The 24,584-nt window shown below is 41.9% G+C and overlaps 1 protein-coding gene across 1 annotated transcript in view; it reads left to right on the top strand.

The window, feature by feature from the left end:
- Positions 1–24,584, top strand: part of LOC147722959 (dynein axonemal heavy chain 5-like) — a 1,378,573-nt gene that overhangs the window by 945,052 nt on the left and 408,937 nt on the right. Inside the window, exons 64-65 of the mRNA XM_086965349.1 lie at positions 12,925–13,080; positions 17,510–17,692. Of these exons, the coding sequence (XP_086821475.1) occupies positions 12,925–13,080; positions 17,510–17,692 (339 nt within the window). The remainder of the gene's footprint in view (positions 1–12,924; positions 13,081–17,509; positions 17,693–24,584) is intronic.

Genomic DNA, 24,584 nt, shown 5'->3' with positions numbered 1-24,584 from the left:
AATTAATTAAATATGAATTTCAATTACATTTTTTAAAAATAATTATTAGCTTTTTATAATAAATTAATTAATTTCTCAACAAAAATAACCAATAAATAAATAAAAAAATGTAATTATTTATAATTAAATTACTTCCCACCCTATTCCCCTATAAACCCACAACCCGCTACTGAAAAGAAATTAATACAATTAACATGATTAACATTTAATCAATTCATTAAAATTAATTACCAATTATATTTTAATTACTTACCAATTATTAATTAATTAACAATGAATTACCAATTTTATTGTAATTAATTACCAATTAATCAATTAATTAAAATTAATTACCAATTACATTTTAATTAATTACCAATTCATAATAATTAAAAATTAATTCAAAATAAATACCAATTCATAAATTAACATATTTAATTAATTTTAATTAAATTACTTCCCACCCTATTCCCCTATAAACTCACAACCCGCGACAGAAAATAAATTATTATAATTAACATAATTATCAATTAACCAATTATTTAAACTTAATTACCAATTTAATTTTAATTATTTACCATTTAATAATTAATTAACAATTAATTAAAAATGAATACCAAGAAATAAATTAACATATTTAATTAATTATAATTAAATTATTTCCCACCCTATTCCCCTCTAAACCCACAACCCGCTACAGAAAATAAATTAATATAATTAACATAATTATCAATTAATCAATTAATTAAACTCAATTACCAATACAATTTTAATTAATTCCCAATTAATAAATAATTAACAATTAATTCAAAATAAATACCAATAAACAAATTAACATATTTAATTAATTATAATTAAATTACTTCCCACCATATTCCCCTAAAAACCCACAACCCGCTACTGATTTATATTACGCAAAAATAAAATACCATAAAATTAATGAACTAAAATAAATTATAAATTAAATATACACTTTTCTCACATATAGTAACATAAAAAACACTTAAAAAATTTGATATTAACTTACTTACCTGTAATTCAATATTTTTGTTGTCTATATTCTGTCTATTCGATATTTTGTCCATTCTATATTTTGGAATCAATAATATTGCTATTCTAGTCGATATTTTTGTAGTCTATATTCTGTCCAGTCGATATTGTGTCCATTCTATATTTTGCTGAATCGATATTAATGTCATTCGATATAAAAAACTCGATATTTTGACTGTACACCAAATAATTGATACACTCTTCATAAACCTTGTGCAGTTGTCACTGAGGATGAGAAATTCCTTCAGAATAACTGGGCATACATATTGGATCCTTTCGAACCACTAATAGCGAATGATGTCGCAGTAAATGGGGGATCTCCTGGGACCTTCGTTACGGACTTAATGTTCCACTATGTATACTCTGTTCAGAGCTATACTATTTCACTATGGATAAAAACCTTAAGGGGTTTCACTTTCAAGAATCCCGATGAAAGAGAGATGATCGGTGTGGTTTCAGAGCTTGATCAGGTTATCTTATATAAGCACCACCATATCAATTACCATATGATAAAAACTCCTGCACCTTTGTGTAAGGAGTGAAGGGATTAAAGCAGGTTCCGTCCTATCGTCACACCCTTCCTCTGCCTTCCGGTGTATTAGCGGTAATACACCAGAAGGCAGAGGAAGGCCTTGACAATAGGACCTCATGTGCTGTTAACCAGCATGTGAGCAGTGCCCTGATAGGTGGGAGTGACCTATGTTGCTGCTCTTTAGCGTACTGTATGCCTGCACTTGCTCTCAACCTAGTGGTATTAAGAAAGCTGGGTTGAGAGCTTCAAAGTGGGCATGTGTGGCTAGCCAATCCAAGACAGCCAGCCAAAGACAAATGCACACTTTAAACAAGTGCATAGACAGCCTTCTGCCCACCACTCCTCCCCGTTCACTCAGCAAGCCCGCCTCTTCCTGACACAGTTCAGGACGGACCGATTAAAAAAATAAAATGGTAATCAATTACCATTTATTTTGTTTATCTCTGGGGCTTTGGGTGGGGGGCATGTGAGTGGCCCGGCACTTTTACACTCCAATGGAGGAGCCGCCCCTGCTGGTCAGCCATCTCATCATTCCATCTCAGAATATTTCAAGATTGTTTATGTGGGTGAAAAGGCATGCACTTGGTTTTGAATGTATTTATGGTATGCCCAATTATCTTGTAATCAATGGCAAACCCATTAATCTTGTAATCAATGGTAAATCTATTCAATATGGAGAAGTGTGGCTCAGGGGTTAGAGGCGGCAGACCCGGAAGCTGAGATCGGTACTGGACCAGGGTTCAATTCTCCGCCTCGGCGGGTCTTGGGCTAAAAATTCCACGGACTCGATAATTCTCGCTCCGGTGCCTTCTCAACTCACGGGTTCACACTCTGCGACTCTGGGCAATAGCTTGCTTAATCTCCACAACAGCCCCTCGCGGCGGGATCCCTGGCTTTCACCTTGTGGATACCCTGCCAGGGTTATCTCACTGGGGAATACACACACACCTAGTATACCCATTGACAAACAGGAAAAGGGGTTTTAAGTCAGCAAAAAGCACATAAAAGGACTTTGTTTTTATGGTTAGCATATTTTTCTATCATTAGATGGAACGTAAATGTATTCCACCATACTGATCCATTTTTCTAAACCTTGTTTCATAGTGCAAAAGAATGTTGGAGATGATTATGATCTAGGTTCCTAATTTTGTTGCACAACTGTACTCTACACCATTTCTCCCTACGCTAATCTACTCTGCGCAACTGCACTCTACTCTATGCCACTGCACTCAACGCCAATCTTCTGTGAGCCACTGCACTCTACTCTGTGCCACTGCACTCTATTATACACCACTGCACTGTACGACAATATATTCTGCAACACTGCACTGTCTGCCACTCTACTTTATGCCACTCTACCCCACTGAACTCTCAGTCCCTGAACTCTACCCCACTGCACTCTATGCCAATGCAATCCACACCAATATAATCTACTGTGCAACACTGAACTTTGTGTCACTGCACTCTACACCACTCCAGTCTAGGCCACTCCACTCTGCACCACTACACACTCCAACACGGCTCCCTATCCCAATGCACTCTACACCACTACTCGTTACCACTTCACTCTACTCTGCACCACTCCACTCTACCCTGCACCACTCCACTCTACACTACTTCACCCTACTCTCATACAATCTACCCTACGCCACTTTATGCCACTGTACTTTACGCCACTGCAATCAATGCTGTGCCACTCTACTCTATGCCACTGTGCTCTACCCTGCACCACTATACTGTATCCTACACCACTCCACTCTACTCTGAAACAATTGACTCTACGCCACTGCTCTCTGTCACTGCACTCCACACCACTGTAGTCCACTCTATGCCACTGAAGTCTGTGCTATTGTACTCTAAAACATTGCACTCAATGTAAATGGACTCTATGCCACTTTATTCAAAACCAATGCATCCTATTCCACTGCACCTACGCCAACTACTTTGCACCACTGCACTTTATGCCACTTTACTGTCCAACATCCTACTCTATGCCACTGCACTCTACACCGCTGCATGCTACAACACTCTGCACCACTGTACTCTACAATACTGCACTCTATGCTACTCTATTATACTTTGCACCACTGTACTATAAGGCAATGCTGTCTGCACTACTCTACTCTGCTCCACTCTGCTCTGCACCATCCACCACTCTGCACTCTATGACCCAGCACTGTGATAAACTACTCTGCATGACTGCACTTTATGGCACTGCACTCTACTTTACACCACTCAACTCTACTCCTCTTTACTGCACTCTACACCACTGCACTCTATGCCACTGCACTCTATGCCACACTACTCTACATCTCTGCACTCTACCCTGTACCACTCAACTCTATGCACTTCATACTACACCTCTCTACTTCCCTGTGCCACTCCACTCTACGCTATTGTACTTTATGGTACTGCAATCTACTAAGCACTGCTTTGCTCTCTGCCACTACTCTGTCACTGTACTATACACCAATGAACGCTACAACACTTTAATCAAAACCAATGCACTTTACTCCACTGCACTCTACGCTACTCTTCTCTGCACCACTGTACTTTAAAACACTTCACTCAAGGCCACCCTACTCCACTCCACTCTACGACAGTCCACTCCACAATACTCTACTCTATGATGCTCTACTCCATTAAATTCTGCTTCATTGACACTCTACTCCACTTTATGCCACTCCATTCTACAGTACTCTACTACTCTCCATGCCATTTTATGACACCTCTCAACTCTATGACGCTTTACGCAACTCCCTCTATGCTACTTTACTCCACTCTATTCTTTGACACACTACTCCAATCTACTGCACTCTATGCCACTCCACTGTATAACATTCTACTCTACTGTATGCCACTTTACTCTGCAACACTACTCCACTCGACTTATCACCCGTTATACCACTCCACTCTGCTCTACACCATTTTACAGAACTCTATGCCACTCCACTTTACTCAGCTCTGACAGTGTGCTCTACTCTACACCACTCAACTCTATGCCCTTCCACTTAATGGCACTCTACTTCCTCCACGACACTCCACAACCCTGTAAGCTACTCCATGACACTTCACTTCACTTCACTCCTCTCCACGCCACTCAACTCTCCTCCACTCTATAACACTCCACTCTACAACACTCCACTCCATGCTACTCTACCTTTCCATACTACATTTTAACCCTGCTGCACAGCAGCCACTCTGGTATAGAACATTGATAAAACATATTGGCAAAGCCAATAGCTTTTTCATAGGCGACACCTATTGACTTTGCCAATGCTTCTTTTCTAAATGCCAACATAGAAAGAAATTTGCTCGTAACATAGCCCGTGATCGCTTGCTGGAAGGATTGTTAGCAGAACGTCCTAACTGGGTTTGTTGAGTTACGAGTGCGGAGTGAATCGAGACCTGCTTTTCGGACGGAACGGAACGGAACAGAGTCCGAAGCAGCCATTGAGGCGGGAGCGGGAGCAGAGGACGCTGAAGAGACCACTCCGCCGAAAAAAATCGCCGAAAACGCCGAAAACGCTCTAGCCGTTTATATGGTAGAGTCTGGAGTCTGAAGAGCGAGCAGCAAGCGGTGATGTTGTGCCGTGTTCCAGGTGCTCTGAACGCGGGTTTACGGCGCGAGTGACCCGAGACCCTAGACCCGCCAAGATTTTCCCCAAGATTCTGCCTGGTACCGTCCGGTATCGCAGAGGAATCAAACGCGAGATTGCGGGGGAAGCGGACAGGAATACCGCTAGGGGCACACCTGTTGGCTTTGACCCTGTGTGTCCTGCAGTCTACCGCGTCTCCTGCCTGCCGCCGACAAACTGCCGATAACTGCTCTCAGTCCTTCCTGCTTGCTCGCTGCAGAGCTGGTCACGGCACAGTTCTGAAGGAGTGGACTGTGGCTGGAGCTGCCTGCGACTTGCGGTGAGGTGAGTGGAGCGGTTCGCATTCGTGTTGGGCCATTGTGCAGAGCAGAGTAGAGTTGTCTACTCCCATCGTGGCCCCCATTCCATCGCTGCTGCAGCCAACAGGGTTATTTACAACAAGGGGTGGTGAGGGACAGAGTCTCTGAATTAAGCAGAAAGCTATCACCCAGTCAAGAGATCAGGGCTAGATCCAACACCGTTTTTTAGCTCACTGCACCATCCCAGTTTCAGAACCTGGCTGTATGCAAATTAGTCTGTTCCTGTCCCAGTGCATGATGGGAACAGGGCAAACCAAACTACAGAAGCCAATTCTTACACTGGGAAGGAAACAAGCTCCCGGAGACCGGTTTCTGGCATTACAGCCGTCTTCGGCCCGGTTTGCTTGAATCCTGATGGTGCAGTGAGAAAGGGACTCATGTCTGAGTATACCACCCCCTTTTCTAAATCGTTTTTGGCCACTATAGGTGTGGCAGGGTATACTCAGACATGAGTCCCTTTCTCACTGCTCCATCAGGATTCAAGCAAGCCAGGCCGAAGAAGGCTGAAATGCCAGAAACCGGTCCCCGGTAGCTTGTCTCCTTTCTGGTGAAGAATTGGCTTGGTAGTTTAGTCTGCCCTGTTCCCATGATGCACTGGGCCAGGGACAGACTGATTTGCATATAGCCAGGTTCTGAGCTGGGATGGGGCAGTGAGATAAATAACGGTGATGGATCAAGCCCTGATCGTGGGACTGGGTAAGAGTGGTCTGCTTAACTCAGACACTCTGTTCATCACCACCCCCTTTTCTAAATCGCCAACAGGGGGGCACGGAGTTGAGAGGCAGAGCAAGGCAGCTAACCAACAACCTTCCGCTGCCCCGGATACCCGTATTGCAGCAGCCGCGAAAAACTGCAAGCACCTGGTTGAACGCTGGGAGTAGCAGGGAGATCTTTGCTGCTGATCCTGAGTTGGCTGCCATTATGCCGAGGAGGTGAACTCTCGTTGTACAGCTGTAACCGTGGGAAGAACGCTCCTGTCATCTCAAAGCGCTGTTCATTTCAAAGCGCTATTTGGCAGCGCTTGTACTTAACTGCTCGCGTTTCCCGCTTCGCGGGAAACACTTGTGATTGTGGGCTTGTTGGCTGACAGGGAGGCCAGGAAACATCATCGCCCACAAGCCATCTGGGCCTGGAGCACCTCCCCGCCACGCCCCCCTCACCTGGCTCTAATTGCGCTGCAGGACCGCGCATCGCGGGACGCGGGCGGCGCCGGGCTAAGCCCGGGCAAAGGGCGGGCCCTCTGAGCCCTCAGAGACCGAAGTCGCCGGGCTGGGCCCACTCTCCTTTATTTAATTATATTTATTTATGGTTAAATACTGTGGCACTTTACATTGTTAACACACGTAATGCGTGACCTAAGATAGTATTTATTTTCTGTTGCCATTATACGTGGTTTAGAATTTTGTGGTGCATTACTCTGCCTTAGCCTTGTGTTTTAAATTGGATCAGGCTTTGTATTTATACTTACTGTTATTTTTTTCTATATTTTTTATTGTGTAGTGAGAACATAAATATGACCGCCAAAAAGCTGCGATCAGGGAGAATTCTCATGGGTAGAGCGTGTAGCAAGACTAAATCTAATCCTCTACGAAATAAGAATGCACAGCTACCCCTTGTTAAGGGACAATGTCAATTATTTGACTTATGGGATAAACCCTCAAATATACCGGTGCCAAATGGGGCTGCTTCTCCTATTAAAATTGTATGTGCAGACGTCTGTGTGGTAAATACTCCAGGTGTCATTATTCCCTTGTCGGTGGTTGATGATCATTTTGACTCTAACTCTACTCATACATACCCTCCTTTAGAGAACATTCCTAATGCACCTTCTCCCCCAGGTGCTCCTTCTTTAATAGTAGTGAGCCCGCCTCAACCTATCCCTATGGCCTCGTCGGGGCACACTTTGACTTCAAATTCTGTAGGGGGTGTTTTGGCGACTCCTGATGGAAACCCTTTATTTCCAGATATTGATATGGAGCTCTGTAAAAGGTACCTTCCTGACATCCCTTCTGAATCTGTGGGCTCCACTAAAACACCACCAGTTTCAGGTCCATCTAGGTTGCTGTTATATAGTAGTACGTCCTCTATGAAGTCTTCTGATATGTATTCTTTGTCCAATCTTTCTAAGAGTCCCGAGTTGGAGCTATCCGACATTGAGCCAATTAAACCTGATCGGCAGGATAGACCAATTTCTGAGTCAATGATTGCCCTTGAACATTTGTTGTCCTCCATTCTGTCATTATTGGGTAGATTTGTTGGTAGTTCGGATTGTATATTGGAGGCAGTTACACAGATTTTGACGGCCCTGGTGAATAAAAACGCTGAGAAGGTTTGTAGTTTGGCTCCGCAAGTAGATCCTATTACGCTTTCTTCCCCGAAGGCCCCTTTAGTTGTAGCAAACTCGCCTAAACCTCAACCCTATGTTGGAAATATTTTATCAGTGGTTGCTGATGTAAATGTTTTATCTGGGGCAAAGGTAGATCTGTCCCCCACTCCATTATCATCAGCTAACAACAATGCCATTGATGATGATTTAAAAATTGAAGAGCTTGAGGCAATTGAGGGATTGAATGGTACTAATACTAATAAAGAACTTTTCCAAATCTTTTGTCCCGAGGAAAATATTAAAAATGGAGGAAAACAAAAAAGGAAAGTCGAAAACTATCAGAGGGAAAAAGAGGAAACCTGTTCGTAGACACAAGCAAAAAAGACAGAGAAAAGTTGTCTTTGGCTGTTTGGAGAACTCTCCCTTAAAAGATTTTGAAATTGATTCTCCTGTAAAGTTGTCTGCTGACTTGGTTGGTCCTACAGCTCTGGGACAAAATCATTCAGTAATGGAAGTTATTCCCTTGGAGGGTGTGAACCCCGTCCCTGAGGGAGGGGTATCTGCACTTGAAACTGTTGTTGGATTTCCTGGTAGGGTTTTGATTCCTGCACCTGTGGAAGATAGGAAGATTACTATACCCTCTCTACTAAACCCTCTTAATCCAGAGGCCCTACCTTTCTTGGTTGGTGACGGAGAGTTAAGAAACCCGAATGCAATCCCTAATAAAGAAGGGGACGATACTCTGTTATTGGACTTTTTCCCCTTATTTGATTCTGGTCTAATATTAAATAGATCTATGTTAGTCAAATGTTTCGGAGAGCTCGAGGGATTAAAATTATTACAATCTAATGATATTGATCTGGTTACGATCTTGAAAGGTGAGGATAGGATGTATATTAGGGCAAAATTCTATTCTAAATTAATTGTAAACCTTATCCTCCATCAGGCTGAGAAGTTTCAATGTAGAGGGATTGATGTTATACCATTTGTATCACACAGGAAAGAGGATAATGCAGTCAAAAATTCCTTCCCGCTCTCATCTGGATCAAGTGGGCTTGCCCAGGGCTTCGAGGACTTAAAGATAAGTTTAACTAAAAGTACCGCCAAGTGACATATAGAATTCCTATCTCTGTGGTCCCTAATAGGGCTTTGGGTGAGGAAAACTGCCAATGGAATTGGTTGCCCGGTGTCCTGTCCAGTCAATCCACTAGTCATCCCAAATTATTTTCACACCTTTAGCAGTGGACTGAAGATAATCTCATGGAACGCTGCTGGCTTAAAAAATGACCCGGAGAAACTGCATTATCTTTCTTCATTGAAGGCCCCTGTAATTTGCTTACAAGAAACATGGTGTGTAGATAAAATGCCAGTAGTAAAAGATTACTTTTGCTTAGAGGGGGGTGCCTCCCCATCAAAGAGAGGCCATGCTAAGGGTGGCATTGCTTGCTTACTTTCAAATCAGATAAGGTGGAATTTTTCTCACCACCTGGATTCAAGTAAGCTGTTTCAATCTGTAACATTGTTTAGTGCGGACAATGTGGAGAACTTGAAACCCTTAGTAATTATTAACTCCTATATTCCCCCGGAAGCTTGTTTCGATATCATTCTAAAACAGGTTTTTGACCATACAAAGAAAATTATGGATAAAATTCCTGTTCCCCATGTAATACTAGTGGGAGATTTTAACTGTCATGTCTCAAACCTAAGTTTGGAACTTTTCCGAAACAAATTAAAAGAGGAATCTCTCCATATCCCCCGGGCCGTTTTCCCGGATAAGATCAAAACAAATAAGAGAGGGAAACAGTTTTTAAACGAACTTGTTGAGATGGAGGGGATTATAGTAAACAGAAGATTTTCCTCTGATTTTCCAGCTAATTGTACCCACAGATCCATTCATGGTGGGTCTATCTTAGATTATGTGGCTATAGATATGAATAGTTTTTATATTCTAACCGACCTATCAATTTTGCAGACTACACTGAGTGATCATAATGCGTTATCGGTATCAGTGTTGATAAATCCGCCTATCACTGACTCCTGGACTCTTAACGGTGATTTCGTTAATTTTGCTAACAATACTGGACGTTGTTTTTGGAATTCCACGGCAATTATGGGCCTAGAACCTATTATAAAGAATAAATTAAATGTTTTACAAAGGGAGGATAGCTCGTCTATACCCCTCTTTGAAGATTTTTTGAAGGTGGTAACGTCTGTTGCTAGAAAACCCTCTCGACAAAAAAGGAGGAAAATAACTCCTAGTTCTATTTTGTGTCTCAATAGGGAAATAAATAAACTAGTTAGGGAACAATATCTTTGCAGATCCCTCGATAGAAACAATAAAATAACCCTTCTGAGAAGAAGGAGGCATAGGGTCAAAATGAAAATAAAAAAGGATAAAGAGGACACAATATGGGTTAGCTTGCGTGAGGCCGCAGTGCGCGGGCAAGCAAGGTTGTTCTGGTCCTTAATTAGTGAGGGCTGCGGAACAAGGTCTTTTCCCTCTCCAATTCCCATTGCTGAAGCCATTTGGATTAGTTTTATTTCTAACCTTTATGCGAGCAACGGCTGTTTAAATGCCTATGAGGATTGTAAAGAAGATAGCTCCCTTGTAGATCCTCCCTCTGAGAGGGTTATTGAACGGGCTATAATAGAATTACGCTCCTCTGGTGCAATGGGCCCAGATGAGCTACCTGTTTTGGTTCTGAAGCAGGATCCCAGCTCTTGGAGCAAGATTTTGTTTCTGATATTTAGGTACTGCTTTATGAGCAAAACAGTTCTGCCATCTTGGAAGGATAGCATTTTGGTGCCGCTGTTCAAGAAGGGCGATAGGAATGTTCCTCAAAACTATCGCCTAATCGCCCTTCTTGATGCAATTGGTAAGGTCTTTTCTAAATGCCTGCTATACTCAATAAATAAGTGGGTAGCTAATAATAATATACTGCCCCTTGAACAGACAGGCTTTCGTAAGAGTGATGGTATTCTTGATAATCGTACGGCGTTACAGATAATTACAGACAAATATGTGAGGGTCCGCAGCGGTAAAGTGTACGCAGCGTTCATTGATTCCTCAACAGCGTTTGATAAGGTAGATCGTCCGCTGTTATGGAGGAAGCTGTCTGCGCTGGGTATGCCACTTATTTTGTTGGAGCTGGTGCGCGCACTTCACACAGATACTTGGTGTAAGGTCCTTTTGGGGGGAGAAAGGGGGCTATCTAGGGTCATTTACTCTGTTAATGGTCTCAAGCAGGGTTGTTTGTTAGCCCCTATTCTTTTTTCGTTATATATTTCGAATCTCCCTATGACTCTGGCTGCCTGTGAAGGAATAGCGCCCATGCTGGGAGGTGTCGGGATTTCTAGTTTACTCTACGCCGATGATATTTTATTGTTGGATTTAACGCCTAAAGGCTTAAACAACCGCCTGCATGCCCTTCATTTATTTGCTGAAACTCACTTTCTTAAAATAAATATTTCTAAAAGCAAAATAATGTGTATTGCTTGCAATAAAAAACCTAAATCTGTGAAATTTGGATGGACAGTTGGGGGACTTAAGTTGGAAGTTGTGAATAGCTATGTTTTCTTGGGGAAAGTAATAACTAATAACTCCAGTGAGAAACCCCATCTTGATAACAACATGCGGAAAGCAGTGGCCCAAGGGAAAAGTTAACAAGCCCTTTATTCAGCCACAGGGAGGCGCCATTTCTCCTTCCTGTTAGAAGTATTTCGTGCCAAGATCCCGTCCACTTTGTTATATGGACTTGAAATAGTGGATTTGGGGCAATGGTTTTTTTTTGCAGTTGGCAGAGGGGAAGATTTTTCGGAATCTAACCTCTACCAATAATTCATGTACAGCTGCAGCTTTCAGACTGGAGTTTGGAGCACGTAGTAGTTGGGCCCAGGGCCTAGCGGGGTTGGTGCGCTGGGTTGCCTGTTTGGCGAAGGGGGAAGTGGGGACACTAAGACGCTTAATGAAAGACGAACTATTGGGGTCTTTCAATGAATTCTCCCTTCTTGTAAAAAATTTCAGAAGGGCAGTGACACTTCTAAAATTAGATGAGACCTCCCTTTTCTCTCTCTCCCAGGGCCAATTAAAACTAGTTTTGAAACGGGCCTCATGGGCACTTAGTTTCAGATTAGATAGGGAGTATATTGTAACTAGGAAGGGAGTCACTCCATTTATCTCATCTTGTGTAATCAAATACAGGCAACCCTACATATCCTGGAATTTATCCCATGGTGTCCGACGATTTTGGTTTCTGTTAAGACAAGATCTCCTGCCTTTAAATATACTTCTGTCCAAGTGGTATGGTACTTCCGCAGCTTGCAACTTTTGCAACTGCCCCAAACAAGATCTGAGTCACGTCATATTTATATGTCCCTCCCTGCTCCCTTTCCGTCGCAAATGGCTACGCCATATTTGCTTGAAATTGAGTATTCTTACTGCTAATGCTTTTGTACATGCTTTAAATAACCCTCCTAATGAGATGTTTTGTTTTAATGTTTTTAACTTTTTTAAATGCTTTTTAGATATTTATTGAGGGGCTTCTTCTTCTAGTATAGTATGCATTATTGATTCTTGTAACCCGTATTGGCCTTTTGTACAGAAATTGTAACTTTGTAATGGGCTTTGTTCTTTTTTTCTGTAAAAATGGTTTTGTATTGTTGTATTCATTGTTTTTTTGTGGATCTCTTCGGAGTTCCGAATCAAATAAAATAAACTTGAAACTTGCTCGTAACATCATAATCCCTCTGAGCGCAGTAACACAAACTGCTGGCTGAGTCCCTATGTTATTGTGAAATGCACAGGCCGTTGTGATGTATGTGCCAAAGGCGATCTGTATTTCACTAGCTATATCGGATTTCGATAATGGTTGCTACAAGATTGGATTTTTTGTTGGGTGTCATATCAGTCCATGTTTTCTTTAGTTTGAGGATTGTTTGCAAAGCTACTAAGACTAAACACAAGCGAATGTAGGGAAATATTGTTAGATTGCTTCATTCACTAATGTTTGTGTCACGTTATTTTAGGATAAGGTGTACAGGCCCTGTTATTTATGAGTTATGTCAACCCTATATTCACAGGTTACATCTTTAAACCACAAATATTTCCGAACTCACCTGGAAGATTGCCTTTCCTTGGGCAGACCCCTGTTAATAGAGGACGTTGGAGAAGAACTTGACCCTGCTCTTGACAATGTTTTGGAAAAGAACTTCATAAAGTCAGGATCAACTTTTAAGGTAATCTGATCAAGTTTCCATTGACGAGATATGTCTAGATTGGAAGCAGTGGTAGTATTGATAAATGTATAAAGTTTTCACAGGAGATAATTCCTAAAAAGCAAATATTCTGGACACCTTGAGCATATCTTTCTCTGATCATGACAATCAATGGAACTCGTGTCAAACAAACAAGCATGTGCATTGTTGATATTTACGGTTTTCAATTTTTTTTTTAATTAAAACTGCCCAAGCAAATTCATATTATCTTGATCGTTTTTCTGCTAAGATATTTTCATTTTCAGTTCCCGATTTATTACTTTATTCTCACGATGTCGTATGTCGGACCTGATTACTTTTGAAAGCTTGCAGAATATATATGCAAGCTCTATGGTGCATTTGACTTCAACATAACCAGAGCTGCTGATTGCTCAAATGTCTATACCCAAACCTGACTACTCAGCTAATATTGTACAGTTTTGTTATTCATGAATGTCAGACAGTTGGGACAAAGTAAGTGCGGTGCCCATATCCTCCTGAAAAGACGGAAAATACACGAAGAATGTAATTTAACATAGAAAAAATCAATCTTTTCCATTATGAATGCTCCTTTGAGCTCGTTGAAGGGCGATGCCCAGTACCCGCCTCACTGGCTCTTTGAAGACATCAGTAAAGTGGGTGATCTTTCCATCCTCACCGCCTTATCCCCACGGCAAGGGAGCAGGTTGTCCAAAATATATTTCCCTCTCTGTCAAAGGGGTAACAGGCATGTAAAGGGTATATAGGATTCTAGGGGAGAAATAATAGTTCAGTACAATATCCAAACGGATGATGGTTAGCTGACCAGAAAGCTTTGTGGAACATAGAGCTCTTGTTATTTTGCATAAAATGATGAGAAAATATGTCAGTTTCGGAGGCCAATATAGACATTTATTTTGCGGAGCATCCCAGTAGTAGAAGATTTAGTCATATGTACATATGAATTGGTGACTCCACATGCCCTGAGTAAATGTAAGTTAATAACAAAACTCAATAAACCGCGCAGTCCTAGTGGTCCTTTCATTATTGGGAACTAAATTAGAACTTAAATTAAGCATAACTAAACTCTATATGTTTTATTTGAAACATCGAAAGGATACTGTAAGGGCTGTCACACCTCCACCTCCTGAAAGACTGACTAGAATGCCTGACTCTTAAGAGAATACTTGTCCTTTTACACAAAACCTTGGAATAATTCTCATTTCTAATGCGCTAACTTCACATAGTAACATATCTACGTGGCAGGCGGAATCACACATGATTAGTAGACTAGAAGACAAATATTGATTTGAATAGAGGATTGTGACCTTCATAGATGCTAACAGAGGAGGAGGTCGTACGACCAGTGCTTAATTTGAACCAGTGGTTTCCAGTGCTCGGCACTAGCACTTAATTGTCAACACAGGTGCTTGTGACAGTCTGCCTCAAAGTGGCAATGTCTGGCTAATTTAGTGATGACAACAACAGTTAATTATTAATTCACTATACATGAAAAATTACTATTACCTGCCACCCAAGACATTCTTATAGCTCTGGAGGCCTTGAAAAGTCCGAATTGTCACATTTGTAGGGGGTGTGATGGATACTACGAGTGTTGTTACTATTATTGGCAGCATTGCAGGGGCAGCATGTCGTGCAAGCTGCAGTGGATCAGGCCCGACTGGCTACCGCCTGGGCCTTTCTAAGTAAAAAATGGAAAACCAAATGGTTTTAAAGTTTGCTTTAAAATCATTTGTTTTACTTTCTTTACTTAGAAGAAAATGCAGGTCCCGTTCAAAATAAATCAGCCCCCACGGCAGTAAAATCGGGCCCCATCTTGATAGCCAACCAAAACGCCTGGTAGCCAGTCCGGCCCTGCAGTGGACTCCTGAAGCTAGCCCTGGCACTTCACTTTTTACAAATTGAGCACTGCGGATGACGTCTTAAAGAAAGATATATTTTTTAAAGAGTAGACCCTATGGTTCATCCTTTTTGGACAAATAACTATAGCCAGATACAGCAAAGCTAAATATCATATGATTTTGCGGACTGCAGAAAAATATGTCAATAAGTAGCAGACATTTACCAGTAGTAAATGTACTGGAACACTCTCAGCACATGTTCTCTTACTAAGTAGAAGACTTCATGTTTTGCGTCACTATTCTTTTCTGAAATATAAACTGAGAACTTTATCAAAATGGCACATTTACTCTTTCTGAAAGCCATAACATTCTGTGGTGAGTGGCAGAGCTTTGTCCTCAAAGGATCTGGCTGGTATGCATACCCAAGAATGGTGCACTTTTTTAGGTCTCGCCTGAGATAGCGCATGCGCTGTGTCTTTGAGACATTTAGTAAGTGGCTTTTAAAAGTGCCACCAGAGGCTTTTGCTGGCCTACAACTTGCGTTCACGAGCTCGTGCATGTGCACAGCTGCCATCTATGTCTTTATTGCTGTAATCAGGCTCATCTGCTTGCACTACCCCGCCCTTTTCCCCCTCCCTCCATGTCAGCTTCATTTGTGTCTTCTAGCTGTGAATCATGCTTCTCTACTTATACTCCCCTCTCTTCTCCCCCTCCTCATCAGTTTCATGTGTGTCTTCTATCACTGTGAATGCTCCTGCTTCCACCAGGCACACACACCATCAGTGGTCAGTGCACTCTTTCACCAGGCACACACACCACCAGCCGTCAGTGCACGCTTCCACCATACACACACACCACCAGCTGTCAGTGCACGCTTCCACCAGGCACACACACCACCAGCCGTCAGTGCACGCTTTCACCAGGCAGACACACCATCAGTCATCAGTGCACTCTTTCACCAGGCACACACAAAACCAGCCGTCAGTACACGCTTCCACCAGGCACACACACCACCAGCCATCAGTGCACGCTTCCACCAGGCACACACACCACCAGCCATCAGTGCACGCTTTCACTGGGCACACACACCACCATCCTTCAGTGCACTCTTTCACCAGGAACACACACCACCAGCCGTCAGTGCACGCTTCCACCAGGCACACACACCATCAGCCGTCAGTGCACGCTTCCACCAGGCACACACACCACCAGCCATCAGTGCACACTTTCACCAGGCACACACACCACCAGCCGTCAATGCATGCTTCCACCAGGCACATACACCACCAGCCATCAGTGCACGCTTCCACCAGGCACACACACCACCAGCCATCAGTGCACGCTTCCACCTGGCACACACACCACCAGCCATCAGTGCACGCTTTCACTGGGCACACACACCACCATCCGCCAGTGCACGCTTTCACCAGGCACACACACCACCAGCTGTCACTGCACACTTTCACAAGGCACACACACCACCAGCCATCAGTGCAGCAGGCAGGCTCTTCTCAGAGTTTCTTGGAAAATATATGTTCGATGCCTGGGAGGGAGTGGGTCGAGTTTCCTTAAACCATGCTGAGTATGCAGGTGCAGTGCATGAACTCCTGTGTGAGTGAGTCATGCTGCTCTGGTGCTCACTCACTCCACACTTGTAAATTGCGCCTCCACCAGGCTTTTTCTCATTTGCAATGTCCGACGCATGCACACAGCTAGGCAGCCCCCACATCCCCGAGAATGGCTTCATCCTACAACCAGAATGGAAACAAAATTCAGAGCAATGAAAACAAGTTCATTTGATGCAAAGAACTGTTAACAAAACCATGTCCAGCTATTGTAGATCTGGCATCTTAAACAAAACAGCAACAATAAACAAACAAGCATTGGCATGGCCAATAGACTATCCTTGGTGCAACAACACCAATTGTTGCATGGCTAAACACTTATAAGGTCCCAAATGCGAGACCTATTGGCCATGCCAATGCTTGTTCTGGTAAGGTACCAAGGAACATGTCATTGGAGCAGATGGAGCCAAAAGATATCCTTGCAAATTTCACAATTAATTAATTTTAAGAAGTAGATATGCAGCATAACATAGACCAGCTTTAATACGTTAAACAGTTATCTCCCATTTTTGTCTTTCTGGGGTACGATTTATTTCACTTAATTGATGTTTTACAGAAAGGACCCATTTCTGTGGGTTCATTTGATGTCACAATGTCCTTGTTGGGTCAGGCCATGTGTTCTGTCATGATTTAACGGAGTAACCAGTGTGTGATGTTTTTCATAAACTAAATATGTTTCACTAAGACTTATGATTTTTTTTCTCTTTGTTATTTTTAATCTACTTTTATCATTGTGTTTCAGCTTTCTTCTATTTTGCTCTATGTCCTTTATTTTTCTTCACCATGCATTGTTATCACTGACCTGTGGCAATGTAATAACGTTTTTGAGCCACCAGATAAAGGTGGATAGCGAAAAGAGCTAATACTATCCGTAAACATTAGAATGCTTGTATTAGTATCTTCCTTTAAAAGCAAAAGCTTAATATTAAAACAATTATATTGTAGGTAAAGGTTGGTGACAAAGAGGTGGATGTCATGAAAGGATTCACGCTCTACATAACAACAAAATTGGCAAATCCTGCCTACACCCCTGAGATCAGCGCAAAAACTGCTGTCATTGATTTCACTGTCACAATGAAGGGGTTGGAAGATCAGCTGCTTGGCCGGGTCATTCTCACAGAAAAGCAGGTACATTTCACTTTGCAGCCCTGGGTGATACAAAATGTCTGTACATAGTCTCAGTATGTCCCTTCCAAAACACAGGTGCGGTTAACAGACGCCTTCACTTTACTCTCTTGCGTTTCCTCCATAGTGGTATGTCAGTAGCACTTGAATACTCAAAATAGAGTTGTGCTGAAAGTTGGTGCCATGTTCTTTTTTACCTGTGCCGAAAGCAACTTTTTCTACTTTAATTCTCTAGGCAGGATTAAAGTATGAACTTTCCGATATCAGTTCATTTGCATAGCACTTCAATTTTCCAACCTGCCAGCAGTATTTCTACTGAACAGTAGACCATGCATTGATAACCCTATGGTTTACATTTTTCAGATTTTTCGAAACGTACGTTTTGGAGAAGACACAATAGCTAACAGTGACTTTAGACTCGTGTTGTAGATCAGAAGTAGCTTTGCTATGAGGTATTCATGGATGCTATCTTTCAAATGGATGCTCACAGCTGAATCTAGCCAAGGGCTATAAAGAGGATAGGCAGGACACAGTGTGTTCTTGTTAATTCGATAGAGAAGGAATGCTGATGAGGTTGTTTTTTAGTTGACGGTCAAAGTGCTGATAGCGTGCGGAGATCGAAGGGCAATGGATATTTTTTTAATCAATTGGGAGAAGGAATGGCAGGATTTCCGAGTCAAGTGTGTGTGTGATGGCTGAATTCTAGCTACGTTTTATGTAATGCATGTGTGCACCATGACGTTTACCCTCAGCCTTTTCATTCTGCCTTTAGATCAATACAAGGGGATAAGCGTATGCAAAGGCGTGCAGACACAATTTAAAATGTTGTTGTAGAATGTGTCGGAGACAAATTGATCTTTTCTCTCATTGTCTACTAAATACTTCTCATCATCCAGCGGTTTGGATCCACAACAGACCTGACAGTAAACATAGGAAGTTTTTTAGGACACTTTAAGAAGGTGTCTTCTGAATCCCTGAAATAACTTAATCAATTCTCTGGGAATATAACGTTACATATTGGACACTTGAGACCAGATTAAGTCACTCTGTATCTCCGACAGGAAAAATCAGTCGGCCAAATTCCACTTTATTGATGCATGCTGGAAGGTCATACTGTTCCTGAATCCAGAAATCCACAACTTATCTCTACAAGGAAATTGCAAAGCCTAGATCCACCTTCCCATCTTAAAATCCTTTCAAGAACAAATCTTCATCTGGAAAGGAAGGATTCAAATTGCTGAAGCAATCAGTAAAAGAAATAGCAAGCAAGAGCCTTACAAGATGCCTTATGGCACCAAAGATATGGAACTGGGAGGTCTATTTGATGCACACAATTTTCCCACAGTTCTACATATTGGGGTGTTTAATGAAAGCTAGGCTGAACATTCTCCTTTACAAAAGTATTAGAGGGAGTATAGAGACAAAATATGATGGGTTTGACACCTGTTAATGCAGCTCCCTCCGGAAAAGAGGCTGTGCTACATCTTATGATCATCTGTTAACTGTACACTGCTGAAAGGAAGATCCACCTGGGGACTGGTCTGCGCCATACCCAAAAGAAAATTAACTAGAACTAGCTGCCACGATTCTAGCCGATCAGAGCAACAAAGCTACAAGGGCTAAGTATGGAAGTTATGTTTATGTCCCATGTCCAACCACACCCATGTTGACTTAGATAACTACAGAGTAAAGTTAATCGAACCTCACAGTATCTTATTTGGGGCCCAAAGTAAACCTCACCAAAAACGTGACCTAATTTGAATTTCTCTTTACCTTTTCCACTTTTTAGACCACACATAATATTTTATCTTTAAAATGTTTATATTTGAGTTGGTTGGTGTTACGATTTCTAATACAAGTATAGCATTACAAAAGTAAAGCATTATAGGTTTGTTATCTACAAAAAATAATTTTCAAGACAAAAACTTATTTCACAAATTTTTTGGCACAGTGGATTTTGGCCCTCTATTACTTTTAGACGTAAACATCATCACACCCAAAATTATGTGTATTGTTGGATTTGATGTTATGTAAAAGAAAGAAAGGGTTAACTCAGTAAACTGATGATGGCCTATAGAAACATGTTCTCATTCCAGAGCTTTTCTACTGCTACCTCCCTGATGACAGGGCATGTCTTGCTGTGACGATGGCCCGTTAAGTGACTACTAATTAAGCTTTCTCCTTAGATCATCATATTCTGCTAGATTGTTGTTTGCTTCATATTAGTTAATTGCCAATCCGTTGTGCTTTCTGCACCTTCAGGCAAATGCAGTTCCCTGCAGATCAAAGTACTTCTGCACCAATGAAAGTGCAGAGTCTGATTTCAGTGGATCAGCGAGTAACCATTAAAGCATCTACCAGAATACTGCTAAAAAGCATCAGGGGAAATATTCCCGAATCTGTCATTTTGTGTTTGACTTTGTACGGACTATTTTGCAGAATTTTTTTCACAAAGTTTCGGAAGGCATTGAAGGATCAAGAATTGAAACAACCTGTCATGCTGTATCCTTTATAATGTGTGCAATTATATATTTTAAATAATGCAAATATGGATCGCTTTAACAATGCTTATACAGTATACGTTTCCGATAATTACATTTGAACATTAATGTGCTTTTATATTCCTTTGTACAAAAGTCAATTGTAATGGTGAGTGAGTGACGTAGTACGCGCTTAGAACAAAACCTGGAAGTCTGGGGCCCATACATGAATCATCTTTCAAATTCTGTTCTGAGGGGATGAAGATTCCTGCCACCTCGCGCACTGCGGAGATGATTTCAATCGATAAAAAGGCGAAGATTATTTCAATTGATAAGAAGGCCAAGCATACTATCCCAAAGCAACTATCGCCCGATTAGTTTGATTGATGCCTCACAGAAGACTCCCTGCAGGCAAGTCCTAATGGACCTTCAGGACTGAATGGAGGACAACAATGTAATATCAGAACTCCAAGCGGGTGTCAGAAGAGACACTAGCATGATCGATCGGATTTTTAGTTTCAATTGTCTGTATTGGAAGACTGCAGCAGTCAACATGGATCGACTCTTTGTTGACTTACGTGCAGCCTTTCGCCTAGTCCCCTGGGGCAAAGCTTTGGCCGACTGTGGACAAGATGGGCATTTCACAAAATCTAATGGCATAACGTGTCCAGTTGCACAAAAGCAATAATGCAAAGGTTAGCTTGGGGAGCTGGGGCAACTTATTGACCCTATATCTATTTTGCACTGGTCAGGCATGGTGGTGCCCTGGCCCCCACATTGTTTTAATTGTATTTAAATGATGTGGTGGACAGGCTTGACAGAGATGGTTGCGACTCTCCTACAATGGCAGGCAACAGAGTGCCTGCTCTATTTTTTGCGTATTACACTATTGATTTCGAAATCGCTCAGAGGCCTACAACAGCTTCTAAGTGACTTCATGAATTTTTGCTATGAGTGCAGGTTGGAGCCAAATATCATCAAGACAAAGTTTGTATCATTTAATCCTGCAAAGAGTTAATGTTACAGATGCAAGATGTGTGCTAACAATGACCCCATGGAACAGGTTCTCCTTTTTGATTACATACGCATAAGTCTCTCATCAAACCTGGATTGGTCTATGCCTATCCAACAATCTCACTGCTCACTTCCTCACTATATGACAAGAGTAAACAAGATTTTAATAAATCCTGCTCAAAGAGAGTCACCCCAGCACTTGAGATATACAATGTAAACGCTCTGGATGCTGTTTTGTATGGCTCTGAGATTTGGGGCCATGTCACTTATACCATCTTATCATCAGCAGAAACTTTGTACGGTCCCTCTTTGCTCTTCCAAAAAGTATGCCTTTGACTTCATTGTTTATCGATCTGGCATTCAGGAAGATCTCCTGGGAGGCTGAGTCCAGGCCTTTGCCTTACTGGCATAGCCTTTGGACTTCACCCACTCTAGGGTATGCCTTAAGGATCTTCTGGCCACCCCTGGTGCCCACAAACTACCATGGCTAATGTTCGTTAGAACCTCACTGAGGAAGCTGGGGTTGGAAAGGATACTGGATAGGCTGGAGGAATCCAACTCCCTCTTCAAAATGGCTATCATATTTGCCTACTGGAAGTTTGTCTCTGCGAAGGCCTTACGCAGGAGAAAATGTGCCCTAACCACAGAATTTCTTTACTTTAAAATGCTTCCTCTGTATGAAAAGGAGAGTGAAGAAATGACACCTCCTCCAGCTTGGAAACTGTTTTTACAGTTGAGGTACCTGCCCCTACCCACCCGAACATTCTGGACAAAGTGTGATGGTGTGCAATATGTGGGAGATGAGTGTCCAGCATGCACAGGTTTTTGCAGTTTCATGATTCCTTATGGCTGCTTGGATTTGGCTCTCAAAATGTATCCGAGCTAGTGTTCTGCAACCACTAAGTTAACTATGTGGGAAGGCCTGGTGCGAAACATCCTCTCGTATTTTGTACTACATGCTGCTATATTCCTTGGTGATTGCACTACTATGGATTTTCATTTTGTATCTACATGAGCTTTTGCGACTGCACTTTTAATGGTTTGAAATTCCGGCTTTTATCTGTGTATGTGTTGTACAAAGTCACTTTACGCAGCTATGGTGTTCCCATAGCTTTATGCAGATCATAGGTGTTGTAAGTACCACTTTTATAAAATTATACCAGTCCTTCACTTTGTGATAGGGTGAATTTGAGGACTTTCATTAAGTATTGTACAAATTACAGCAGATCCAGGAGTATAAAATATGTGCTTTTGAGGTTTTTAATTTGTATGGTATTTATAGACTTGTATCGGATGGCTTTATATGTTATCATTTTTTGTATGTGTGCTTTTATGATCCTTGGCGGTTGAATAAAGTATTTGAAACAAAACCAAAAACATCCATTTATGATCATGATTTACGAAGAGGAAAGGCCTTCAAAGATAATTGGAGACACCAAATATACAAATAAATATACAATAAATATAAATAAATAAATATGTTGCAACTTGGCTTGTGTTTTAAAAAGACTGATGGCAATCTGTGCATTGTAAGAATAGATGTGCCAAATGGTGACACAGGTGAGTTCACCTGGCACCAGTATTACAGCCAACTCAGGGATTTCTCGGGTAGTTGTCTTGAGGGCCATGCCTCACTTTGGCCCGAACATGGCATTTGCTTTGGAGAAGATGAGGAGGGCAAAAGGGGTCGAAATACTGATTTCAGTTAGATGGTCCATTCGTGACAATGACAACAGGATAACCCATAGTTTGGTTGGTGTTACACTCTGTAACCCCAATCAACCTATGGGTTATCCTGTTGTCAGTGTCCAAAATGAACCATCCAACTGCAATTAGTATTTCGACCCCTTTTGACTCCTCATCTTCTTCAAAGTGAATACCATTTCCAGGCTAAAATGGGGTAAAGTGGGATTACTTTAACCAGGTGATACAGTGCGTTGGGCTTCAACTACACTCTTCTCCCTCCCACCTGGCCCCAAAGTGTATGCAACTTCCATCATCTCTAAGACTGTAACTCTACTAAACCACATGTGCTTTAGAGACACAGACTCACAACACCGTACTGACCCAATGTGTGAGATTGCCTCTGTCCATGACAAGCTGCTGCCTCGCAGGTCTGAACAGCTTTGTCTTTGTTGCTAAAATTACATTTGCTCTACAACACCCCACATGGTGGATAACACCAACAGTATCAATGCTTTTTACATGTTTTTGTAAACACTTCCTGTCTTTTCCAAATGTGACCTTGTTACAGTGCCACTCCTTACCAGCCTTCGTGCAAGTGGTAACATTTCTCTAAGGGTTTCTATGGGCGCCCATAGCCTCAAGGGTTATGAGAGGTTGCTCTACTCTCCAGGTTTTCCATGTCATAATATGAGACGTGTGTACACATGTTACTTAAAATAATTGTACTTCCATGATTTTATAGCCTTATCATTTCCAAACAGCCCTGCTGCTGCATTCTCTAACGTTGCATAAATACTTAAAAGTAGTACATAACATTATCTTTAGTCCACTCTAATATTCTCCCAGCAACTTTTCATCACAATGAGTACATTTGTAAAAGGGCAAGTGTCTTCAACCCTGATGCACAAGCAGTACTCTAGTTCCAATATGTTGGGCTACTCATACACCTGATCAGTCCTTATCAGACAGATTCTGCATTGCCCTGTGTGGTCTGGACTGGTTAGGCATGGTTATCTTAAACCTAAATGCAGCTTCTTAAACTCAAATGTTTGTTCCATTCTACCATCCTTGCAGCCAAAAGATCACCCGCCCTAGTTATCCAGTTTAAAACAGGCAAACAAGCAATAGGAACAGTTTGAAGTAATGTATCTCTGTACCGTCAGGACAAATAAAGGGCTACTCTAGAATGGTACCCTGACGTTTTAAAATTTCCAACTTCTCTTTTCCCTGAGATCATCTTTTTAACCACAAATCCATCATGTCTTTGCTCTCCCGCTGTCTTTTCCCACAAATGTGATTGGTGTTTGAGCTGTAGTTTCCAGTTTTTATGCCCATAGCACAAAGGTACTACGCAAACAAATGATGGACGGAATGCTGAATAAATCATACATTTACCCCCAGTCAAGAGATCTGGGTTAAATCCATTGTTCTTTTGCTCACCATCCCACCCCAGTTTAGACCCAGGCATATGCAAATCAGTCTTGACCCTGTGCCTCATGGGAACAGTTCAGACTGAACTGCCAAGCCAGGTCCTCCATGGACCGGAAACAAGAATCCTGGGACTGGTTTCTGGGTATTACCCTTCATCAGCCAGGCTAGCTCGAATCCAGTGGCACAGTGAGAAAGGGACACACGTCTGGGCATACCCATCCCACTTAGGGTGAAAAGTTAGACCCAGTCATATGCAAATTAGTCTTAAACCTCTGCGTCATGTG

This window comes from Lissotriton vulgaris, chromosome 4_1 (genome assembly GCF_964263255.1).
Source record: "Lissotriton vulgaris chromosome 4_1, aLisVul1.2, whole genome shotgun sequence".
In the NCBI taxonomy this organism is placed as follows: Eukaryota; Metazoa; Chordata; class Amphibia; order Caudata; family Salamandridae; genus Lissotriton; species Lissotriton vulgaris.
Note: the sequence above shows the minus strand (reverse complement) of the source record. Positions and strands in the feature narration are given on the sequence as shown.